At 39.8% G+C, this 25,412-nt stretch overlaps 1 protein-coding gene across 1 annotated transcript; it reads left to right on the top strand.

The window, feature by feature from the left end:
- The first annotated feature begins 547 nt into the window (after positions 1-547).
- Positions 548-23,852, top strand: CYP24A1 (cytochrome P450 family 24 subfamily A member 1). Its single transcript, XM_020984255.2, has 12 exons — positions 548-805; positions 1,987-2,177; positions 3,404-3,497; positions 5,608-5,704; positions 8,550-8,641; positions 10,097-10,208; positions 13,432-13,577; positions 18,340-18,506; positions 19,258-19,336; positions 19,839-20,036; positions 20,160-20,280; positions 21,884-23,852. The coding sequence occupies exons 1-11, from the start codon at positions 548-550 to the stop codon at positions 20,268-20,270; spliced, it is 1,545 nt and encodes a 514-aa protein (XP_020839914.1). The 3' UTR covers positions 20,271-20,280; positions 21,884-23,852.
- Positions 23,853-25,412: the final 1,560 nt, after the last annotated feature.

Below are 25,412 nucleotides of genomic sequence, written 5' to 3'. Positions count from 1 at the left end.
TTGGCCATCCTGGGGAGTCTGGCTGGCTTGCCCCAGCTCCATAAATACCAGCACATCATTTTCTAGCCATTAGAATCCTCTGAGTAAGGGAGAAAACAACAGCGCCAGCAGCAGCATCCGTCACCTCCAGCACCACCTTGGCGGCAGGTCCTGACTCCAGCCGCATGGGCAGACATCTGTAAATAGACAAACAAACCGGAGAACAAAGACGTCCGCTGCGTGCAGAGCACGCTCTCACTAGAGCTGTTCGGGGCACCACAACCCAGCACCGGTGTCTCCTTTCTCTCTGAACTCTAGGGCAGCTGCAATTTAGTCGCTGTTCCAGCTCTGAGCATCTTTCAATACCTTCGACTTCCTTTGCTGCTCCTCTTCACTTATCTGCTTATCCCCAATTTCGTGCTTTTCTCCTCAATCGTCCAGACCTCTCTGGATCCGCATCCCCGCTCCTCTGACACTTTTAGCTTCTGTCCCACACATATCCGCACACGTACAACCCACACTACTCTCTCCGTCTCACTTGCCTACACTGCTTCGGTCCCTGGAAGCCATGAGTTTGCCTATCAGGAAAACCCCCTATGTAGCTGCCTTCATGAAGCAAATGGGTGGGCTTAGGCAGTCTCCTCAACCTGTCACATTCTCCGTGTGCTCCCCCCAGCCTCCCGAAGTGCCACCAATCTGCCCTCTGATGGTGCCCAGAGAGGTGCAGGCCGCATCTGCACTTCCCGGTCCAACCAACTGGCCCCTTCTGGGCAGCCTGCTGGAAATCCTCTGGAAGGGGGGCCTGAAGAAACAGCATGCTACTCTGGTAAGTGCTCCCTCGACCCCTCTCCTTTTCCTCCTCCCTACCTGCCCAGAGGTACTCTCCCAAAAGTTACAGCAAGCAAGACCCTCTCCAGCTTCCAGGCTGTCTGCAAGCTCTGGTCCTCCAGAAGCTACAGTAAATGGTAGTGGGGGAGAGAGAGACAGAGAGAGGAGAGAGACAGAGACAGAGAGAGACAGAGACAGAGACACAGAGACAAAGACAGAGAGAGACAGGAGAGACAGAAACAGAGACACAGAAAGAGAGACAGACAGGCAGACAAAGACAGACAGAGACAGAGAGGAGAGATGGACACAGAGACACAGAGAGAGACAGACAGACAGAGACACAGAGAGAGACAGAGAGACAGAAAGAGACAGTCAGAGAGAGACAGACAGAAAGAGGGGGGAGGGGAGGGGGAGGGAAAGAGACAGAAAGACAAAGACAGAGAGATGGAGAGACAGAGAGAGACAGAGAGGAGAGACAGACACAGACAGAGACACAGAGACAGACAGACAGACAGAGATAGAAAGAGACAGAGAGGCAGATAGAGACAGACATGGGGGAGGGACAGGGAGAGGGAAAGAGAGACAGAGAGACAAGGACAGAGAGAGATGGAGAGACAGAGAGAGACAGAGAGGAGAGACAGACACAGAGACAGAGAAAGACAGAGACACAGAGAGAAACAGACAGAGAAAGAGACAGAAACAGAAAGAGACAGATAGAGACACAGAGAGAGACGGGAGGCAGGGAGAGAGAGACAGAGAGGAGAAACAGAGACAGAGTCAGAGAGAGAGAGTCAGAGAAAGACAGAGACACAGAGACAGAGAGACAGCAGAGAGGAGAGACAGCCAAAGACAAAGACATAAACAGACAGCCAGAGACAAAGACAGAGAGGGAGAGACAGACAGAGAGAGACAAAGACAGAGAGACAGGGAGAGAGGGAGAGAGAGAGAGGGATGAGGGAACAGGGAGAGTGCTCCTGATCCTCTCTTCTCTTCTCTTCTCTTCTCTTCTCTTCTCTTCTCTTCTCTTCTCTTCTCTTCTCTTCTCTTCTCTTCTCTTCTCTTCTCTTCTCTCTCTCTCTCTCTCTCTCTCTCTCTCTCTCTCACACACACACACACACACACACACACACACACACACACACACACACACACACACACCCCTTTCAAATCTTTTTCCAGGCAGGGTACCATAAGAAGTTTGGCAAGATTTTCCGAATGAAGCTGGGCTCCTTCGACTCTGTCCATCTGGGCTCCCCGTGTCTGCTGGAGGCACTCTACCGTAAAGAGAGCATGTACCCCCAGCGGCTGGAAATCAAACCCTGGAAAGCCTATCGTGACTATCGCAAGGAGGGCTATGGGCTGCTGATTCTGTAAGTCAGGGACTCCAGTGGGAATCTATTTCCCCTTGCTGAAGGGAAAGAACAAGGGTCCATTCCTTGAAGCAAGGGTTTTATCGGGGGGCCTTGAGGGACAGGCAGATGGGAATATGGGAAACAAAACAAAACCCTAGACATGAAGTTGAATCAGTGGCTTAGGCCTCGTTTCCCTCTCTGTAAAATGAAAGGATGACCAACAGAGTCCTTTTAAACTCCAAAACCCTATGTTCCATAGTCATAAGGCTTTCCAGACATGGAGTGCCCTATCTGGAAGAAACCATCCTGGTGGGGTTCCTGATCCCTTTGTAATTAGGGGAAGGGGAAGATAGGGAATTCATATTCTCTGCAGAATCAGTGAGACCTTCACCTGAATTAGCTGGAAATCCTAACCTAATGAGGACAGATTGTAAATTCCAGATTTTAAGGGGGAAAGATATGAGGAGAGAAAGCTGCAGAGGCACATTTGGAAACAGCTACAAACGCCTAACAAAGGAGGAGAGAAGAATGGACTAGCTGGGAAGAGGCACTGGGCTGGACCTATATATGGTCAGGGCTACCTTGCAGTGGGCTGTAACTGGGATCATTTGAGTTTGCAGAAATCAGTCTCTCTTAGGAGTTCCAGAGACATTTTGCCTCAAAACCAAGTCTCCCAATTCTGCCCAATGTACCTTTCCTGTTTTGGCTTACAAAGTGAGGGGAAAACATCATCTCTGAATCAGACCTTCTTGACTTCTCACCCAAGCACATTTTTAGACCATGAGTGAATGTTCTTCCATCCTCCTAAGCAAACTGGTCCCAAGGGGAAATAATAACCACCATAAAACAACATCAGTTATAATGCTCCTTAAAGTTTATAAAGCATTTTACCCAAATTGTCTCATTTGAGCCTCACAACAACCATGTGAGGTGGATACTATACTATTATCTCCATTTTACAAAAGGGGAAACTGAGGCTGAGAGAGATTAGTGATCTGCTTATGATCTCACTACTAGTAAGAATCTGGTCAGCATTTGTATTTGGATGTTCCTAACTCTAAGTCTAGAATTTTATTATTCACTAAGTCATACTCTCTAAATGGTCTGTATGATTTAGGCTTTCATCTAAATTATATAGATAATTTGCTTTGAAACTATTTCATTTGAGCTATGTAAATGGTGAATTTTTAGACTTAGAAGTGTCCCTTCTTTTGTTTTAAATAACATTCTCTTTTCATCCTCAGGGAAGGGAAAGATTGGCAGAGAGTAAGGAGTGCCTTTCAAAAAAAGCTAATGAAGCCCACAGAAATTATGAAGCTGGATGAGAAAATCAATGAGGTACTTGTTATTGAGGCTGCCCCTTGCCTGTGCTCCTGGATATAATGAGAAGTTTATGAAAACAAAAGTGCGATCCATAAGGCATGCTTTAGAAATGAGACCAACTTCTAGAGAAATCAAGGGAAATCCTTCTTTCCTTCCCACCCCCAACACCTTTGAAAAATATCCAAGTAATTTATGTAGAAGTGATATTTTTTACCCCAAATTCTCCAAGGAATTCTATCAGTTTCCTACTTTTAGTAGAATAGATTCAGATATGAGGAGGGTTCAGGATAAACACCCTGGAATACATTTCTTTCCAGAAAGAAAGTGCTAGAAATTGTTAGGTTTGTATCTGGTTTCATTTAGATCCTATGCAGCTCAAGAAATGCTCAGGAAAATAGATGCTTGAGCATAACTAATGTAAACATATCTTTAATTAAAGAAGATACCTTTGCTTTAAGGTGTTGTATGTCAGTTCTCTGGTAAAATGGGGAGGGAGATAGAATAAACACACACACACACACATATAGTGCCTACTATGTGCCAGGTATTGTGCTAAGCACTTTTTACAAATACAATCCCCTCCCAACTCTGGGAGGTAGGTGCTGTTCTCAAACACCATTTTGCATTTGGGGAAACTGAGGCAAACAAAGGTTAAGTGACTTGCCCAGGGTCACAGAGCTAGTCAGTATTTGAGGCTGAATTTAAATTCAGGCCTTCCTGACTCCAGGCCCAGCTCTATCCACTAAGCCACCAGCTACCTATCCCCAGCAAAGAAAGTCAGGAAGAGATGAGTTCAAGTGTTGCCTCTGACACATACTGGTTGTTTGACCCTGGGTAAGTCACCTAACCTTCCAATGACAAATACAACTCTTTTATACTATAAATTGCAGAGAAAGTACTATTGATAATCTCCTTACCCAGAGTTCCCTATACCAATGAAGTCAAGGGTCCATCCTAAAGAAAAATATTAGGCCTTAAGTAACAAAACTTTGAGAATTCAAATACCTCACCAAGATACTCTTCCTTACAACTTATCCCAGCGTAATCTTTAATTATCAGGTTTAAGTTCTGAAGTGATTTCTCTAGGCTTCCCTGGCTAATTGAGACATCAGTGTATCAGGAAATGCTGGCCACATGAAAGTTACTATATGTTTCCAAGGGAAAGCACTTGAATGCTGTTAAGTGCAGTGTATACATGTTTAACAAAGGGGCTTTTTATGCCATCCACCACTCACATGGTTCTAGCACTTTGGTGTGGACATTTTGTTTGATTTGATTATCTACTTCTAAAAGTCCTTGAACTAGACTTGGAAAGAAACTCAGAATCCTGGTCACCCCCTCACTTTGGGCAGCTGGGTTACACAGTAGATAGAGCACTGGGCTTGGAATCAGGAAGACTCATCTTCATAAGTTCAAATCCAGCCTCAGATACTTACTAGCTGTGTGACCCTGGGCAAGTCACTTCACCCTGTTTACTTCAGTTTCCTCACCTGTAAAATGAGCTGGAGAAGGAAATGGCAAACCACTCCAGTTTTCTTTGCCAAGAAAACCCCAAATGGGGTCATGAAGAGTCAGACATGATTGAACAACAACAAACCCCTCACTTTACTGAGGAGGAAACTGAGACTTAGAGAGGTCAGATGGCTTGCCCAAAGTTGTACAGTAAGTAGCAGCATTACTTGAACTAGCTGAATTAGAACTCAGCTCTCCTGACTGACTCCCAGCTCAGATCAGATCTATGAAAAGTTCTTTTCCAAATAAGGAAGTGGTAGACCTCAGAATAGTTACAATATCACAGCAGTTAGCCAACTAACCTTTTGGATGGTTATGCCTTGGCAGTCTAATTTCCATTGAGATCAGAGTAAATGTTTTCCTTTTCTTAAATTGTAAGCATCATTTTTAGATCAAAAGCTGAAACTTGATCTGTGGCTATTTGCAGGAAATCTTTGAAAGTCTCAGACAACAAGACTTATTTAGGGGACAAGGTGGGTTCTTATAGAAATACATAATTAGTTTACTTTGGGGGGCAAAGGAACCTCATGAGTATCAAATGCCACAGGAACTTAATTAAGTCCATGATACCATAAATGGTTTGCTCTTCCCATGTGTCCTTCTTGTTTCTTAGGTCTTGGTGGATTTTATGAAAAGAATAGATGATCTCTGTAATGAAAATGGCCAAATTGAAGACTTATATAGTGAACTGAACAAATGGTCATTTGAAAGTAAGCTTTTAAAGAATTTTTGTATGAGTTAAAAGAACTAAGGATCTGGTAATGTTATTGCTAATCACAATAATATAGGATTTACAAATGTTATGTACATTTTCACATTTTGCCCGTAACACTCTAACACAAGTGCTATTATTATCTCCATTTAGCAGATAGGAAACTGAACTTCAGAGATATTAAATGATTTGTCCAGAGTCCCACAGCAGTAAATGTCAGAGATAGGATTCTATCTCAGGTCCTCCTGCTTCCAAGTTCAGCGTTCATTCCACTACCCCACTCTACCATGTACATAGAATTTTTTTTTGGTTGGAAGGCAATCAACAAATATTATCTCACTAGGTATGATAAGGTAGATGGGAAAGGTATTTTTCCAATTTTAGAGAGGAGAAAACTGAGATTTTATTAAAGTGCCTTACACAATATTAAAAGGCTGATGTTAAAACTAGCTGAGTCCCAACCTAGGTTTGTCTTTCACCTAACCTAATCTCTTAGCCCTTTGCTCTTCCATTAAAGAAGACAACTCAGCCTTTCCATATTCATACTATTCTGTTCTCTAAGAACACTGAGAAAATTGGAGAAGGTGGCAAGTCTAGGGAATTAAACCTTGTCAGTCCATTGGAAATACCCACTTATACTGGCACAGTATGGAATCTAAAATGACAATACAAAAAAAATAAGGGAAGGTATGCATTCCTACATGAAGAGCCTATGTGCATGTTCCAATTCAAAGACTACTTGGGTCTGTTTTGCATGACATGTAATGGATACAATATATAAGGAAGAGAGAAATCAATACTCTGGCTTCTGCCACTAACAGAGCCATATTGATTTTCAGTATTGAGATGGAGCCACCAACAAGGTAATGTGAGATAGTGGAAGGAAGGATGGTCTTCAAGTCAGAAGACCAAACTTAAGTCTTGCTTTCAACAATTTCCATCTCTTTAACTCTGGGGAAATCACTTAATTTTCCTGCCCCTCACTTTCTTCATTTGCAGAATGGAATAACACTTGGCTTACCTCTCTCACAGAGTTATTGTGAAAAACAAATGCTTTGTAAGCCTTAAAGTAATATATAAATACAAACTATTATTATTTTATTTTGTGTTGGGATCAGATTTATTGCCATTATAGGTAGATCAGCCCACCATAAAAAGAAAAGTACGTTTCCTATTACTACATTTTACAAGAATGTCCTCCTAGCTATTTCATGGGACACTAAATGAGAGAGGAATATATTAATTTTAACGTGCCTTTTCATTAAAGAGCAATCTCCAATGCCAATCTATTTCGCACTGAGGGTGGTTGAAGTGATGGGACAAAGATCTTCATGTTAGTTGGTACCCTAAAGGTCAAATTGTCTTGCTCCTCCCATTACCAGTCTATCCCCATCAATGAGGATGCTGATGATAACTAACACTTAGAAAGACTAGTTGTCTGCCATTATGTATTATGTGTATACACAGACATATGCTTTAAACCAGGGGCTCTTGGGTTTTTATGTGTCATATAACCCCTTTGGCAGTCTGGTGAAACAGATGGACTCTTCAGAATAATGTTTTTAAATGGACAAAATAAAAAGACAGGATTATAAAGGAAACCAATTACATTGGAAAAAAGTTATCAAAATATTAAATCAAAAAGCTATAGATGTTAGTTTAAGAACCCCAACCTTAAATAATATAGGTTCAGGGAGGGGATATGGTATTTAAAGTTCTAGATGTGGAGTCAGGAAGACCTGAGTTCCAATCCTGCTTCTGACATTTAATAGCTCTGTGATTCTGAACAAGTCACTTAACCCTGAGCAAGTCTGCCTCAGTTTCCTCATCTTTAAAATGGGGATAATAATTGCATCTATCTCCCAAAGTTGTTGTAGGTATCAAATGAGTTAATCTTTGCAAAGCCTTCTGCAAAACTTAAACTGTTATATAAAGGCTAGAATTATTATTAATTTCAACTGAGCAAATATTTATTAAGCTTCTACTCTGTACAAGTCCCTATAATACACACTTAAGATAGAAAGCTGAATAAAATTTAGCCCTTTGCCCTCAAGAATGGCACAACTTAGCAGAAGAAGTAAAACAGAAACACAAATAGTTAAACTCCAATTCAGTTTTGAGCATGGTTAAGTGCCCAACAGAGCTACCAAGTGCTCTGCAAGGTCCAAAGAGGGAGACATTCCTTCTGGCTAGCAGGGGATGAGTGAAGGTTTCAAGGTTGTAGAAGCTGATGGAATGAGAACTTTGAACTGCTTTTAAAAAAAAGAATAAAAACATTTTCCCCTTAACTTCTCAACTCTTGACTCCTCTGGAAAACCATTGCAGTGTCTCCTAAGTCACAGGAGGTGGGACTTCTCCTGCAGTCCTTTGTTTTAGTGTTCAGGATTACTAGCCCTAAAGAGTAGAGCTTCCTTTGGTTGTATAGACAGGAGGACCAAAAAGTATCTGTGCAGGAGAGATGAGCCACTGATATCAGACAGACTCAGCCTTACAGTATTTTTGAACACCATCTTAAATCATCCTGATTAAATGATGGGAATCCTAAACTCAGTCATATTCCAGCAAGGAGTTTCTAAGCAAGTAAGGCCCTCGGAGGAGAGGCTGATTTCTCACCACAGAGGTGGGGTGAACCCTTCAGTTGCAGGGATCCTACCACTTCCCTCAGCTTGTTTTCCTTACTCTGCACCAGGCCATGAGAGGCCATTGAGTTCCTGGCTTCCTTGTTTGTTCTTGGAAAAGCCAATGCTTCCACAGGAGACAGAACTGAACCTTTAATAGCCAGATAATAACAGACTCCAGGGCTGTTGCTATTGTGTAACACCCATGCTCATTTTAAATGACAGGTATTTGCCTAGTGCTGTATGAAAAGAGATTTGGACTGCTGCAGAACAATGCCAGTGATGATGCTTTGAACTTCATTACATCCATCAAAACAGTAAGAATATGTTTGATGTATGGTTTTCCCTGGGTGGAGTTAAATCGCCAAATTGAATTATGAAATCATATATCTCTTAATTGTTTCGAATGAGAAGTTTCAAAATAACTCTATGGAATCTATTGTATCTACTCAATTAGAATTGATTTGGTAAGAAGCTTTTGCAGAAATTAAATTATATTCCATCCTGTTCAGGGTCTCCTGATCACTGTAGGACATATGACATAGTACAAAGAATCCTGAATTTGGAGCCAAAGGACCTGGGTTCAAATGCTGTCTCTGCCACTTTCTGCCTATGGAACCTTGGCAGGTCACTTAACTGCCTTGGGCTCAGTTTCCTCATCTGTGAAATGAGGGAATTGACTAGATGGCCTTGGCAGTCCCCTCTAGCTCTAGATCTATTCTGTGATGGTAGAGGAAGGTTTGGGAACAAAGACAAAAGACAACACCACCAACTTTAGAACTTTGAGGGATTGATTTTAGCTTGTATCAATCACAACGGAAACAGTGGTTGCTTCTAGTTATAACTTATCTAAAGTAAGGATTCATATGCAGTTTCATCTAGGAAGGATTCAATGTTTAGCATGCTTTTTTAATCTTTTAAAAAATATATTCATTTATTTATTTTTAGTTTTCAACATTCACTTATAAGATTTTGAGTTCTAAATTTCTCCCCTTCCCCAAGATGGCATGCAATCTGATATAAACTATGCAGGTACTCATATTAAACCTATTTCCACATTAGTCATGTCATAAAGAAGAATGAGAACCAAAGGGAAAAGGCATGAAAAGTAAAAACAAAAAAGAGAGAAACTAGTGTGCTTCAACCTGCATTCAGACTCCATAGTTCTTTCTCTGGATGTGGATAGCATTTTCTGTCATGAGTCTTTTGGAATTGTCTTAGATCCTTGCATTGCTGAGAAGAGCTAAGTCTATCAAAGTTTTAGCAAAGTTTTTTTTTAAATTCAATTAAATAGCTTTTAAATTCTGGCAGCAGAAGGTGGCACCAAGAGAGGAAAATTCAAGAAGTCAGGGAGGTCTGCATTCAAGTCCTACTTCTGACACATCCTGGCTGAATCTCCCTGGGCCTGAATCAAATTAAAATGTAACTGTGAAATGTCTGACAAGATAAATAAGAATACAGTACAACATAGATGATGTTGATTTGAGGTTTTCTAATCAATATGCTGCAGTAGGGATCCACTTCTATTTGAACTTGACACCACTGCTCTAAGGCCACTAGGCCATTCTCTGAGAAGGTGATGACCTGAATTGATAGAAGGACTTTTCTCATACTAAGGGAATCACAGATACCATGCCTACCACCCTACCCTATGACCATATGCCCTCTGAGGTCCGTTCCAACTCTTGAGAGTCTAGATTTTCACTAAGATTCATAATGCCATGGTTCTCTTTGGAAAGACAAGGAATGGAGATGTGTTTGCTTTCTCACAGATGATGAGCACTTTCGGGAGAATGATGGTGACCCCAGTGGAGCTTCACAAAACCCTGAACACCAAGGTTTGGCAGATGCACACTCAGGCCTGGGACGACATCTTTAAATCAGGTGAGAAGGTCCTTTCCTGAAGGCCTGACTGGATCCTCTCCCTGATAGACGTAGCTTGGGCAGCTCTGCTGAAGATGCTGTTTGCCTTCTTTGCCCAGCCTTCCTCATTGGCCAGTTCTGACTCATTTTGTTATTCTCTGACTTTCTTCTGCCTTTCTCTTGAGATTTGACAAGACCCCAGCAGCAGAGCCTTCTATAGGAATGATGATATGTAATTCAGTGTAGAACCCTTTAGGTTAGAGAGTAAGCTTCACCTTCCCTTCTCCACCCCAGATTGCCTGTTCGATAATGACAACTGTTTCTGTGTTTAGTAATACTATAAATGTAAATTCAAATCACACTTTACTGTTGCAAAGCTCTTTAAATAGAGGAGACAACATTACACATGAGAAAAAGAACAGGATTTGGAGGTAAGGCAACCTGGTATAGCAGAAAGCATGCTGGGTTTGGAGACAGAGGGCCTGAGTTCAAATCCTGTCTCTGACACTCTAAGGATCCTATGAAAGTCGCTTCTCTTCAGTGACCTCAGTTTACTACCCTGTTAAATAAGGAGATCAGACTAAGTAACTTCAAAGGTCCTTTGCTGCTCTACATCTGTGATCCTGTGAGTCAGAGGACCTGAGTTTGAAGCCCACCTCTACTACTAACTACCTGTATGACCTAAGCAAGTCTAGGCCTCAGTTTTCTTATTTGTAAAACCAGAAGATTGGATTCAATGATCTCAAAGACTCTTTTAACCTCATTTAATCTTCACAGCAAATCTGTGAGATAGGGAAGGCAGGGCTTACCTTGATACTTTGCAAAACTTCATGATGACTCCAGTATAGACATCCCTACCACTGACATAAAAAAAAAATTCTTCATGCGTGAATTACTGTGGCTGAAAAATGGAAATATGTTACAGTGGAGAATATTAGATTTGGAGTCAGGGGACCTGGGCTCAAATCCTGCTTCTGTTACTTATTATTTGTGTCCTTGGACAAGTTATTTGACTTCTCTGGGCCTCAGTTTCTTCATCATTAAAATGGAGAGATTGGATTTAATGACCTCTAAGTTCCCTTGAGGCTCCAAATTCTGTGATTCTGTGATCTTCTGGTGATATGCTTTGTGCATTTCCTTAGGCTGGGCCTCAGATGATAGACAAGGTCAAGCCTAGTCAAAGCCAGGTCTGTACTTATAGCCTTCCAGGATGGGAAGTCCTATGAGTGCTCATATTCTATTGCCATAGCCTTCAAAAGCCCACAGCCCCTGCTATCCTATAAGGAAGAATTTAATAGAGGAGTACGAGGATTATTAGAACCATTTTAGAGATAGAGACCAGACCTGTAATTTCACTGGTATAGGGAGCTCCCAGATGAGGAAATCCCCTTTACCAGTGCAGGTAGACATCTTCTCCACAACCTACAGTCTTCGAGAATTGCTGAGAGCTTTGAAAGATTAAGTGACTTGCCCAGGATCACACAGCCAGTATGTGTCAAAAGGAAGACTTGAACCCAGGTCTTCTTGGCTCCAAAGGCAGCTCACTATTCATCTAGCTATTCATCAGGTGGTGTAGTGGATAGAGTACTGGATTTGGAGTCAACAAGATCTGCATTTGAACCTATCTCAGACACATTAGACTGGAAAATTTTCTTTGTCAGCCTATTTCCTCCTCTTTAAATAGGGATAATAATAACACATAAAATTGAAGGCTTCTTTCTGCATTTGAATTATTCTTTACTCCTATTATGTTAACTACTTTGCTTAAGAGGCAGGCCTAAGATTTGCCTCTTTCATGAAAAAGAAGAGTCTGGAATTTCTTGTGTCCTCAAAGTACAATAGAAATCTCTCTAAGGCAGCATTCTCTCCTCTAGATAGGACTGGTAATTCAGTTGTGCTTTCATTTCAAATTAGTACGGGTTTCCCCTGTAGTCAAACATCCCACAACATGGCAGGGTGGTAGCAATGACTGAGGAGACAAAACCTGGGTTCAAACCCCACCTCTGGTGCTTGGACGTAATTTAATCCTCCTGGCCTCATTTTCTTCATCGTTATAGTAAGGGTATTGAATTAGATGGCCTCTGTGGACCTTCAAGGTCCATTAGTCTATAAATGCAAAGCAAGAGAATCAACTTTAGCCACATACATATTGTATGTTAGCTTTTCCTTCCCTAACATCTACCCACAGGAGGCCCTGAAACTTGGGGGTGGAGGGGAGGTAGGAAGCAGGAGAATGAATCTTTGGGCAGCCACTTGGTTCAAGATACTGAGTGTAGGCATTAGTCTACTGAGAGCAAGAGTTTCAGACCCCACCTTGGCTATGAGCCAATCATTTCTGCTCCTAGTAGGGATCTGCACAGGAGTATCACTAGGTCCCTAGAAATAATAATGAAACACATAAAAATATAACTAATGGAATACAAATGTGTTTTGGGAAAAGAACCTTCTACTGGGCACATGGCCCAGTACATGTTTGGAGGAGCAGCTAGGTGGTGCAATGGACAGAGCCCTGGGCTTGGAATCTGGAAGACAACTCTTCCTGATTTCAAATCTGGCCTCAGACACTTACTAGCTGTGTGACCCTGGGTAAGTCACTTAACCTTGTTTGCCTCAGTTCCTCTTCTGTAAAATGAGCTGGAGAAGGAAATGGCAGACCATACCAATATCTTTGCCAAGAAAACCCCAAATGGGGTCACGAAGAGACAGGATGTGACTGAAATGATTGAATAACAACAAAAATGTGTTTGGAGTGCCTGACGTGCCAGGCATATAGCTGACACTTCATAGGACCAATCTATGAAAAGGAATTGAATGAATTTGAAGAATTATCCCATTTAATATATATTTTATAGAAAAAGACATTGAATAAACATGATGTGTTGGCACAAAATGAAATGGAAGATATCGTGTGCCTTGCTCATGGTGTATAATACTTCCCCTGATAGAATATAAGCTCCTAGAAGGAAACAGCTCTTTATTTTTTTCTTTGGATCCCCAGTGCTTAGCACAGTACCCAGAGCATAGTAAGCATCCTAAACTTTTGGTGGATTGATAATAGTGTAGCCACTTAAATGCTTGTTGAATTGAATTGAAAGATCTTGTGATTCCCCATTGTCTTACTTGATATTCTCCTCTTGAATTAAATTCTGCTGCAGAAAAAATCTTGGCTTGGGATTTTAATTTAATGGCCCTTCTCCTATCCTAATTATAATTGTATAAACTCAATTCTCTCCTCTTCCTACAGTCAAATCATGCATCAACAGACGCCTGGAAAAGCACTCAGAGAATCCCAGTGAGGATTTTCTTTGTGATATTTATCACCAGAATCAGCTTTCTAAGAAGGAGCTGTATGCAGCCGTAACAGAGCTCCAGCTAGGTGCAGTGGAAACGGTGAGGCCCGGTTTGTCTCTTCTACATGGGGACCCAACAGTCATGTGGATGCTCCAGCCAAACTAAGTTTTATTTTTTTGTTTTGTTTTTTTTTAAACCATGAATTCTGTAGCTCAGGGGCTCTTAATCTTTTTGTGTCTTGGACCAATTTAATTATGAACAAGGCTATGGACCCCTTCTTAAAATAGTGATCTTAAATGTATAGAAGGAAAACCATAGTTTTACAAAGGAAAACAATTATATAAAATAATAATAACTAACATTTATATGGTGCCTACTACATACCAGGCGCTGTGCTAAACACAATAAATATTTCATTTTATCATCACAACAGCTCTAGGAGGTAGGTGCTATTATTATCTCCATTTTATATTTGGAGAAACTGAGGGAAACAGAGGTTAAGTGACTTACACAAGGTCACATATTTGAACTCAGTTTTTCCTCATGCCAGCCCCAACATTCTATCTACTGCGCCACCTAGCTGCCTATATTGGAATACAGCTAAAAGCATTTAAAAAAAAAATCACAGACCTTAGGTTAAGAACCACTGCTGTAGATAAAGATAGACTCCTTTGCAGAACAGAAATTCCACATTTTATTTAAAGTAAAAGATGCTTTAGACACTGGACCCTTGTCCCGTCTAATATGTGTTTTACAGAATCTTCTAACTGGTCTCCTTGCCTAAACTCTGTTCCCACTTCAATCCATCCTCTACTCAGCAGCTGAAGTGAATCTTTGTCAAGATTATGTAACCATGCCATGCCACTCCCCTCTCCCCCCATACACACAATAAATTCCAGAGGCTTCCTATTATATCCAGGATAAAATAGAAAATATTTTCTATATGAATATATAAATAAATATAAAATCCTCTGACATTCATAACCTGGCCTCTTCATATTTTCCTGGGCTTGTTATACTTTACTCTCTTTCATCCACTAGTGCTGGCCCAATGTAGACTCCGTGCCTTTGCACTGGATGATGGCCATGCCTGAAATGCTTTCCCTTAGCACTCCAGCCTCCTCGTTTCCCTGGCTCTTTTAGGACTCTACTGAAATCCCTACCTTCTTCAGGATGCCTCCCAATCGTTAGTGCCCTCCACTCACTCTCAGACTGCATTCCATCCCCTCCATAGATATCCTGCATGTACTTAATTATTTATATGTTGTGTCTTCTATTAGAGGATTGGCTCCTTGAGGGCAGGAACCATAGTTTTGCCTTCCTTTATATCTCCGCTTCACAGTGCAGTGCCTAGCACAGAGGGAGCACTTAATAAATGCCTTCTGTTGTCTGAGGACCAGCCTTACTGATCACTAAAGGAATGGAGACCAAGGAATGAAATTTTTTGGCCAGATTAACTTACTTAGTTTCTATAAAGTGGTAAAGGCATTGCAATCTGAATTAGTAGAGTAGTGCTTAGTAGGAACTACATATATGTTAGCTGTTATTATTATTCAAGTGAAGAATGCACTTAAATTGCTACATAAATATGAAAATTTGTCATTGTTATTGGAGAACCCATGGGCGTCTTGCGGCTCAAGAACCAGTCTAAGAATCAGAAAGTCTTGGGCTCCAAACCTGCCTTTGACTCACACCATCTACGTATCTTTAAGCAACTCAATTTCTGAGTGTGCTAGATAACTTTCTAAGGCATTAAATTGTAAAAGAGGAGCTGACCTACCTGAGAGGGAGTTTCCTCATGCAGGAATTCCCTATACCAATGAAATCACAGGTTTAGACCCTATCTCATTATTATTACAACATCCCTCCCCAATTTAACATTGATTCGCCTTCCTCAGTGCTGAGCAAACTACAGAGATTTCTCTCATTCTTCCTCTCTCTGTGGCATTTTGTGCTCCTTTGCAAAAATAATATTTCTCATGGCAGCTAGGCGGTGCAGTGGATAGAGCACTGGCCCTGGAGTCAGGAGGACCTGAGTTCAAATCCGGCCTCAGACACATAACACTTATTAGCTGTGTGACTCTGGGAAAGTCACTTAACCCCAATTGCCTCACCAAAAAATAATAATAATAATAATATTTCTCATACAGAAAAAGTGAAGGTGCTTGGTAGAATTGTATTTCTCAGTGGAACTAAGATGTTAATTCTAGTTTCTTATGTTTCAGGCTACCTGAAATGAGGTCTCACACTAGGTCACTCTCATAATAGAGGGCTTATCCTTGGACACTATTTCTGCCCTTCCCACAGTGTTGACTTCGCAAATTGTAACCAAGTTGAGAGTAAATTCAACTCAATTGCCAGCTTTGGATTCAAGAATGCTGGGTACCCAGATTAAGAAAACGATAGCTGCTTCTAGTATCCATTCTTTTACACTATTCATGGGGCTCATACTCAGTACCCAGGCCAGTTGGGCTGAGGAGGTTTCCTAGGACAGGTCCCAGTGGAAAAGTGCAGCCTGTCTTGGATACTTTTGGTGAAGCCTACAGTTAGCTGTCATTTGGAAACACTGGAGAGTATTTGTGGTCAAGGACTTATTGATATGGTTAGATCTGTTTCTTTATTTGGCCTGGCTATTCTGAAAGTCACATTTGGTAAATCTGAGAAATTTGAAAGCATATCTAATGTGGTGGCTATGCCTTCTTCCTGTTTTGCAAATTAGGCTATTACAATAATGCCTTCCACCAGAGTTTATTTGCAGCTGTAACCACCAGAATCTTGTGACTTGAAACAACCTGCCATCAAAGCCTCCTATTCCAAAAATAATAAATCTGATTTGCTTTGAGTCCTCTCCCAATGTGCTGTTTGGTCTGGGCATCACATGTATATTTTCAGAGAACTATACATGGCACTTGGCGAGAGTATATTCAGGTCTGTAGAGAGGTCACTCCGACTATTTCCAGAGGAATATATTGTCCAATTTAGCTACTGCAGCCCAACACCACACACCATTCACTGAAACCATCATAACTTGGCATGTGTTTTTGCAAAGGGCTGGACGGGCTGTCTGGGCCATTTTCCCCACCCTTGTCTAGTTTCCTTTGGAAAAGAAATAAGTGATGCCATTTTAAAAAATGAAACAAGCTTTTATTAAGAACAAGTGGAAGCCAGAATTTCGTATTTTGGTAGGAGCCATGGTTAGGGGCAGCATCTTTGTTTATGTAGGAATGAACTTTCCAAGGGATGAGAAAAAAGAGATGGATTTTTTTTTTGGTAGCTCACATATAAGGGGCAGCATCTTTGTTTATGTAGGAATGAACTTTCCAAGGGATGAGAAAAAAGAGATGGATTTTTTTTGGTAGCTCACATATAAATCTCACAGAGATTTTCTCATGACTACCCTGTGAGGTAGGCAGGTAGATAACAAAACTATCCCCATTTTACACATGAGGAAACTGAGGATAGAAGAGGGGAAGTGACTACCTAAAGTAAATTTTTACTGTCAGAAAGGAAAGTGATTATGAATCCACTAGATGGTAAACTACTTGATGATAAGGACTATGTTATTTTATATATAGTCCCTTGTATATAGTAGGTGTTTAATAATTGTTGGATGGAGTTGCATTGAATTTTCAGTATAAGATAATCTCTTTTTTAATTGCATTGTCCGGACCTATGATTTCAATGGTTTAAGGAACTCCCAGTGAGAAATTGCCCTCTACCAGTATAGTTCGACAATTGTTCTATAATTTATAGTGTTAGAGAAATGTCTGTGGTACTCTAAGAGGCAGGATGGCTTTGCAATATATGTCAGAGATGGACCTTGAGCCTAGGTTGAGCCCAGGGCTTTCTGACTTCAGTTTAGCTTGTTGTCTACCATACCATTTCATTTGTTGTGGTTGTGGAGTCGTTTCAGTCAGGTCTGATTCTTTGTGACCCCATTTAGGGTTTTCTTGGCAGAGATATTGGAATGGTTTGCCATTTCCTTCTTCAGGTCATCTTACAGATGAGGAAACTGAGGCAAACAAGGTTAAGTGACTTGTTCAGAGTCACACATCTAGGAAATATCTGAGGCCCCATCTGAATTCAGGAAGATAGTCTTCCTGACTCCCAGGCTGGCATTCTATCTACTCTGCTACCTAACTGCCTATATCACTCCATACTCAAACCCTTGTTTTAAAGCTCTATTAGCAAACAATCTGTCATGCCTCCCAATCATTCCGACCCCGTACTACATATGCCTTCCTAATTTTAGAAGAGCTATTTTAGTTGGGAATAGGAAGAATGTGGGAAAAAAATTCACAGCTTGGGGTCTGGATATATCTCAATTTATACAACAGATGCTTTTCCTCAAAGATATATGAATTGAGGCATGTTTTTAAATGCACGAAAGAAGCTGAGAAATCACACCCTGTTTTTGCTTAAAACTGGACGCTTCTATAACGTACAATAAAAAGAGCTAAACTTTCCATCATAGCCAGAGGGTTCTGACAGCAGGTGGCTTCAAGGCAAGAAGGTCTTTAAATGCAGATACTCATGGCACCACAGTGTAGAGGAAAGAGTATGGGATTCAGAGTCTGTGTGTGCGGTGTTTGAATCTTAGCCCTGCCATTTACTACCTTGGGCAAGTCTCTACCCCCTCTGAGCCTCAGTTTCCCCATACAATGAAGAAGTTGGAGTTTCAGATCCCTTCTAGTTCTAAACCTATGATCCTAAGATAATGAGTACATTAAGATTTGCAAAGCACTTTACAAAGTAAGTGTTGGAGGCAGAATTAGAACTCAGGTCTTTTCGATGCCAAATACTGTGCTCTATTCACTGAATCACTTACCTGCCTTTATGATGGTGTCTATTTGCATTTCAGACGGCCAACAGCTTATTGTGGGTTCTGTACAATTTATCTCGAAATCCCTGGGTACAGAAGAAGCTTCTTGAGGAAATAGAAAGAGTTTTGCCTGAACAACAGACACCCAATGCAGAGGACTTGAAGAATATGCCTTATTTAAAAGCCTGCCTGAAAGAATCAATGAGGTAAAATACATATGCCCACTGCCAGAAACACAATCTTAATTGTCTAAGTTGTGGTGAAAAATTGTTTTTTGCCTTATTGACTCATGATTTAATATCTCATCTCCTCTTGCTCTTTTCCTCCCTCTCCTGCCCCTCCCATATTCAGAGCACCCCAGATGGAAATGAAAGTTAGTTTATGAAAACAGAATTTAAAGAGGCCTTGATGCATTATGAGAAGTGGACTGAATTTGGAATCAGAAGTTTTGGGTTCAAATCCTGACATAGCACCTTGCTAACTGTATGGCCTTGGCAAAGTCACAACTCTCTGGGCCTCAGTTTACTCACATATCAAACAAGACAGTGATCCCTACAATCCTTACCATCTCTAAATCCTATGAACCTTTAAATCACATTCTTGTTCTCCATTTTTCATGAAAGGCTGGGCAAGTCATATGTGTTCTATCCTTCATCTCTAAGTTCAAAATAATAATAATAATAATAATAATAATGCTCGCAGGAATAATGGGAGCATTGATTAATTAGCTTGGAAGCATGTTTTTAGGCCCAGGGAGATGAAATGATTGACCTAAAGTCACACAGCAAGTTAATGACAGAAACTGGATTAGAACCCAAGTCCTTTAACTCTCAAGTCATTTATCTTTTCACAGCCCTACACTGCCTGATTCATTTGATGAGAATCTAATTCCTATTAATAATTGATATAGAATTTAATCACAGCCCAACTTTGATGACCTGTACTTGTTTTTTTTAGGCTAACACCATCTGTGCCATTTACAACTAGGACTCTTGACCAAGAAATGGTTCTTGGAGACTATGCATTACCCAAGGGGGTGAGTAGAACTTAGGGGTTTTGTTATTAGCACTGATTTGAAAGAGACTCCTAAAGAGAAGTGGACATAGCTTTTGAAAGTTTCCTTCCAGGAGAGTGTCAATTCAGACAAAAGGGGAAAATATCATGTTTAAGGTTTATTTAGCAGGGTTAAGTATTGATTGTTAGATGTACAAATATTGGTGAAAGGAAGTACAGCACAGAAGAAAGGGCATTGGATTTAGAGTCAGAGGGGCTCTGGTGGTGTTCCAGCTATGAAACTTACTAGCTATGTGACCTGGGATGTGTCACTTCACTTCTCTGAGCTTTGATTTCTACTTTTTCAAAAAAGGGTGATAATGCTTATGCCACACATCTCAGAAGGTTGTTATGAGAAAACAATTTGGAAAAAAACCTAAATTATGTATTATCAGTAGTAGTAGTAATAGTTGTTGTTCTTGTATTTTTATCACTTCTCCTGAACCTTCCCTTATGATTAACATGAATGATGTGCGTATTTTTAGACAGTTTTAATGTTAAATACTCAGTTCTTGGGATCTAATGAAGAAAATTTTGAAGACTGGAGTCAGTATAAACCAGAACGCTGGCTTCAGGAAAAGAAGAAAATCCATCCTTTTGCTCACCTGCCGTTTGGTATTGGGAAGAGGATGTGCATTGGGCGGCGCTTGGCTGAACTCCAGCTCCATTTGGCTCTTTGCTGGGTAAAACTTACTTCTTGAAGCTTCTTTCTTGGCCAAGAATTTCTATCACAATGAACCTTGGATGATTCTGCAAGGAAGGAAAGACAGTGGGTAATTCTGTTTCTATGTCATTGTGTGTTCCAGATTGTACGAAAATACGACATTGTAGCCTTAGACAACAAGCCAGTGGAAATGCTGCATCTTGGCATCCTGGTCCCCAACCGGGAACTTCCCATAGCTTTCTTGGCACGATGAGGTACTTCAGGTGAGTGACTGTCATGTTCTCTTCAATGAATGAGGGGAGAAGTGCTGAGCTTTGACATAATGGTAATAATTCCCATTTAAACACAGCACTTTCTTCATCACCACTCTATGAAGAGTGGTTGATGTAATTATTATCACTTGACAATATGCGAGAATTGAGTCTGAGGTTGTTGAGGGAGAGGGGAATGATTTGTCCAGGGTCATACAATTATTAAGTGTCAAAGCCAGGACAAGAAAACATGTCTCAAAACTCAAAATTATTTTTATTTTTCCTAACCTGGGTTATATTAAATGTTGCCTTCAAGTATTACAGCCTTTAATGGGAAAAGTTCTTGGTCTCAGAAGATCTGAATTCAAGTTCTGCCTGAAATACTTACTAGTGAGGTGACCCTGGAAAAGTCATTTTATGTCTTTGAGCCTCAGTTTCCTCATCTGTGAAATGATGAGGTTGGATGTAATGGCTTCCAAGGTCCTTTTCAGCTTTAAATCTATGTTCCTGTGTTAAGTCACTTTAGTCTCTGTAAGCCTCAGTTTCTTTAACTGTAAAATTGCAGTAATAATACTTATCTCACAGAGCTGTTTCAAGAAAAAGCCTTTGTGAACTGAATAGAACATGTGAATTATTCCATCCCTATTATTCTGTTCTCCCATCCCTCAGTACTTCCCCCCGATTCCTTTTGTATATTGATTGTCACTGCCTTTTCAGGTACCTATTTTCCTCCCTAGCTGTTCAAAATTACATGTTTTCTCTCAGTTCTAGGACACTTCTAGAAACTATTTCACAGTCCCAGGCAGTAGAACATCTAGTTCAATTGACTCATTGAACAGATAAAGGAACTGACCCACCAATTAAGAGGCAATACGCTGATTAGCAAATTTGGGGAATTTCACTGAACTTGAAGTCAGGAAATCTAGATTTCTCTTCCTCTAATCAGCTTTATAGCCTTGGGAAGTCACTGCTCATCTCTGAGCCTCAGTTTCCTCCTCTGTAAAATAAGGATAACAATACTACCAACCTCATAGGTGATTGCAAGGAAAACACATGACCAATTTTGGCATTCCATTTAAATCTGAGTTATTCAGTTCTCTTCAGCCATAAAGTAGGCATACTACCTACCTTGCAGAGTTGTAATGGAAATGATTCATAAACCTTTATGCAGTATAAATGATTATTATAGAAATATAAATTATTGTTATTATTTATTAAGTAAACACGGAGTTATGGGAAAAACGCACTGAGCTAAGACCAAACTCTTACTTCATTCCTCTCTCCAATAACAACACATACACATACACACATTTCTTATCTCTTTTGAACCCTAGTTAGATTTGTCACATTCTAAGAAGACTTTCTTAATCAATGAGGGAATGGGGTTAGATCTCATCTCAGGAATAAAAGGTTACAACCATTTGTAACTTTTTATTAGGAGAGGGAAGGGGGGAAAGGGAAGGAGGGTATGTTGTCATTATGAGCTACACCCTCAGAAAAAGCCAATGGCAGTTTTTGAAGATCTATGAACACATAAAGCACAGGAAGAAGAATAACTACTAGCTTATACTACATTCCCCTTATTTAAATATTTTTCTTTGATCTGTAATTGCAGCCTAATTATTCTTCAGCTTCTCTACTGAGTACCAAGAAGAGCATTTTTTGCTTATGCTCAAGACTGGTGTTCAAACTACTGGATGATCAATGAAAAAGACTACTTTTCAAGAGCAGCAGATGGCATTCACAGGGCATTTAATCCCTATCTTAGGTAGACATTCTTTTCTCCCATATCGTCTTTCTAATACCTCTGGCTTATGTATGAATGATAGTATTTATTTTTACTATAACCAACTCAGAAAACTGTATTGAATGCTGGAATACAGGGTATTTTATCTTTATATCAGGTCAGTAGTAAGTAAAAGCAATTATTACTGTCTAAAGGTGCCCTGACTTGAATTAGCTTTGGTCTTATCTTGGTAAGTGAGCCAACCTTTCTATCTAACACTAGGGATTCTCTCATGACCTGAAAAGGGAGGAGGAGGGGTCCTGAGAAAGTGAGACAGAAGATGGCAACTATCTTTGTCCTTACCTTAGGGGGGTCTTAAGCTTCAGATGGGTGAATCTGGGACATCTCCCTATATATAACTCACAGCTAAAGACCAAATGTTATCTGGGGCAGAAAAGAAATATCAGCAAATCTATAAACTAAAGCTCAGTTTATACCTCTATTGTAAATATATACTGCTTCAATATTTCAAGGGTTTGTGATTTCATCTGTGTGGGAAATTCACCATTGATTACAATCTCTCTGTGTTTTAAGAAAAAAATCTATCATCCAGAGTCAAGCATTTTGAGAAGGAGGCTTTCTGAATTTAGCTAGACTCAGCCTTGCAGGACAGACACAGTTTACAAGACAATCATTGAATAACTTAATCAGTATCAAGAGAATGTTAACTAAAGGGTCAGCACCCATAAAAGTATTGGCTAAGCCTACCTCCCTTCTGATAAATTTAAGGATAAGTTGGATAAGGATAAAATTAAGGATAAGTTGGAAATTTTTAAATATATATATATATATATATATATATATATTCATATATCTTTAACCAATACAAAGATTATTCTTTTAAACAGGTAATTCACCTTGAAAACCTAACTGTAAAAATTATTAATTTGCTAATTTTTCCTCCCTTTTGCTTTGTGGTTTATAACCATTATACCATAGGCAAAGACTCAACCTTTTAGAAAATGTAAAAGCCTAGCAATTTTATTAAATTTATTCATTTAAAACAAGGATCACTTTTTCCTTTGACTTATTTTTATAATAATGATATTAGTGAATTTAGGATCTGTCAGATTGGAGTGAGAGCTTGGATGTTTGTCTCAGCCCAACAAAGATTTAATTCATGACTTCAGAAAAATAATTTACTTTACTTCAATTTTCCCATTTATAAAATGGAACTTTAGTAGGTCCTATATGTCTAAATAATAGTTCTTAAACTTTTTTGTTCATGTGTTATATTTTGCTTTGAGAAATACCAATGTATTTATGAGAGGGCCAAAAGATTCATACATTCCCTCATAATTGCAAATGTATGTTCTGTCTAATTCCCTGCACCTTTAGAAGAAATTTATGCCATCCCATGGCATACCTTTTAAGAACCACTGTACTTAAGGACTGTATTGAGGTTTATTTATGCAACATTTCTTAGGTGCTTTTGAATTCTTCAAAAGAAGTGAAATTATACAATGCAAAATATCTAAAGATTCTTGTCATACAGACAGTACGAAGTAAGCCAATTTTGCTTATGTTTATATTTTTATATGCTCCTGTAATTAGTTTTTCTTCTAAACGTATTGATGTACTTCTAATAAAGTTTATATTTTTAGTAAATGACATATTCTTAACCATCAGAAATGCAAAGCTTTCACATCCATGAACATGTGTATATCATAAAAGCAGTTCTGCATTTTCTCCATATTATTTTCATAATTACAATTATACTTGTACTATCCAAAAATGCTTTTGTATATCATCTGTGACCTCTGGGGAAGCACTGTAATAAAAGTGAAATTTTAAAACACTTGAGACATAGACATTTTTAATTTGCACTGGACACAGATACAGCACAAAGCAAGAACATGGCTTTTTTGTCTTATTAACAAATATGTTTTTGTTAGTAGTCATTTTATAAACAATAATGTGAGTCCTACTCTAAGGAAGTCTGGCATATGAAAAGTCATACTCTAAAAACTGATAAATTAGAGGGTGATAAGAACATTAAATATACATTATTACTACATCAAAAGAACCACTGCAGGATTGTTATATTGAGTTCTCTTTATGTACTTAAAATCTTTCTACTTCAAAAAATCTGCTTTTTCTACAACACTTCAAGAATATGTATCTTGGATAAAGAGTGAGGTACCCATCCACAGTAATAATAATAACTGACATTTATATAGCACATCAAGATTGTCTTTTTTTTTCTTTCTGGCTAAGCAATGGGGTTAAGTGACTTGCCCAGGGTCACACAGACAGTAAGTGTCAAGCGTCTGAGGTCGAATTTGAACTCAGGTCCTCCTGACTCCAGGGCCAGTGTTCTATCCACTGCATCACCTAGCTGCCCCAAGATTTTCATTTTTATATTACGCTTTGCCAATTATCTCATTTGATCTTTTCAAGAAATTCTCCAAGATAGATGCTATTATTATCCCAGTTTTAAAGATGAGGAAAAAAAACTTAGGTAATTTGCCCATGGTCATAGAACTAATAAATGACTGAACCAGCATGCAAATCTAGGTCTTCCTGCCTCCAGACCAGCCCTCTACTGTTACTCCATGTTGTTGCCTCTCACTAGGAATGCTTGAAAGACATCACTATTACCCACTCCCCATAAAAATATCTGCCCTCACTCACCTTACCAAGTCCCCTATAGCCTTCTAGTAATTAAATTACCAGCAGAAACAGAAGTAGCATCAATAATGGCTTCTTCCTAATTTATAGATCATTATCATTTTTAGTAGTAGAAAGGCAGTTTGCCATAGTGGAGATGGAGTCAAGAAGCACTGGGTTCAAGCCCCACTTCTGAAACATTCTGGCTAAGTGATGCTGGATAAGTCACTTAAGATCTTAGTGTCCTCAGCATAAATTTCGGTAGGTGAAATTTATATAGTGTAACAGTATAAATGTTAAAGCAGGTGCTGATGTGAACTGGTAAAGGAAGTTCCTCCCCAGGAGTTCCCTACATTCCAGTGAAAACACAGGTCAAGTCTTTTTTTTTTAATCACTATTAATTAGAAATGACAATAAACATAGCTAACCTTTGTATACGACAGATAGGTGGTGCCTTGGATAGCATGCTGGGTCTGAAGTCAAAAAGGTACATCATCCTGAGTTCAAATCTGGTCTCAGATACTTACTAGCTGTGTGACCCTGGGCAGTCACTTAACCCTATTGCCTCAGTTTCCTCATCTATAAACTGAGTTGGAGAAGGAAATGGCAAACCACTCCAGTATCTTTGCCAAGAAAACCCCAAAGAGTCAGACATAACTGAACAACAATATGCTTTATATAGCCCTTTACTGATTAAAAAGTACTTACGTGTATTATCCCAACTGGGCCTCACAATACCACTACGAGG

The sequence above is a fragment of the Phascolarctos cinereus genome, unplaced genomic scaffold, assembly GCF_003287225.1.
Source record: "Phascolarctos cinereus isolate Bilbo 61053 unplaced genomic scaffold, phaCin_HiC Scaffold_2;HRSCAF=192, whole genome shotgun sequence".
Classification (NCBI taxonomy): domain Eukaryota; kingdom Metazoa; phylum Chordata; class Mammalia; order Diprotodontia; family Phascolarctidae; genus Phascolarctos; species Phascolarctos cinereus.
Note: the sequence above shows the minus strand (reverse complement) of the source record. Positions and strands in the feature narration are given on the sequence as shown.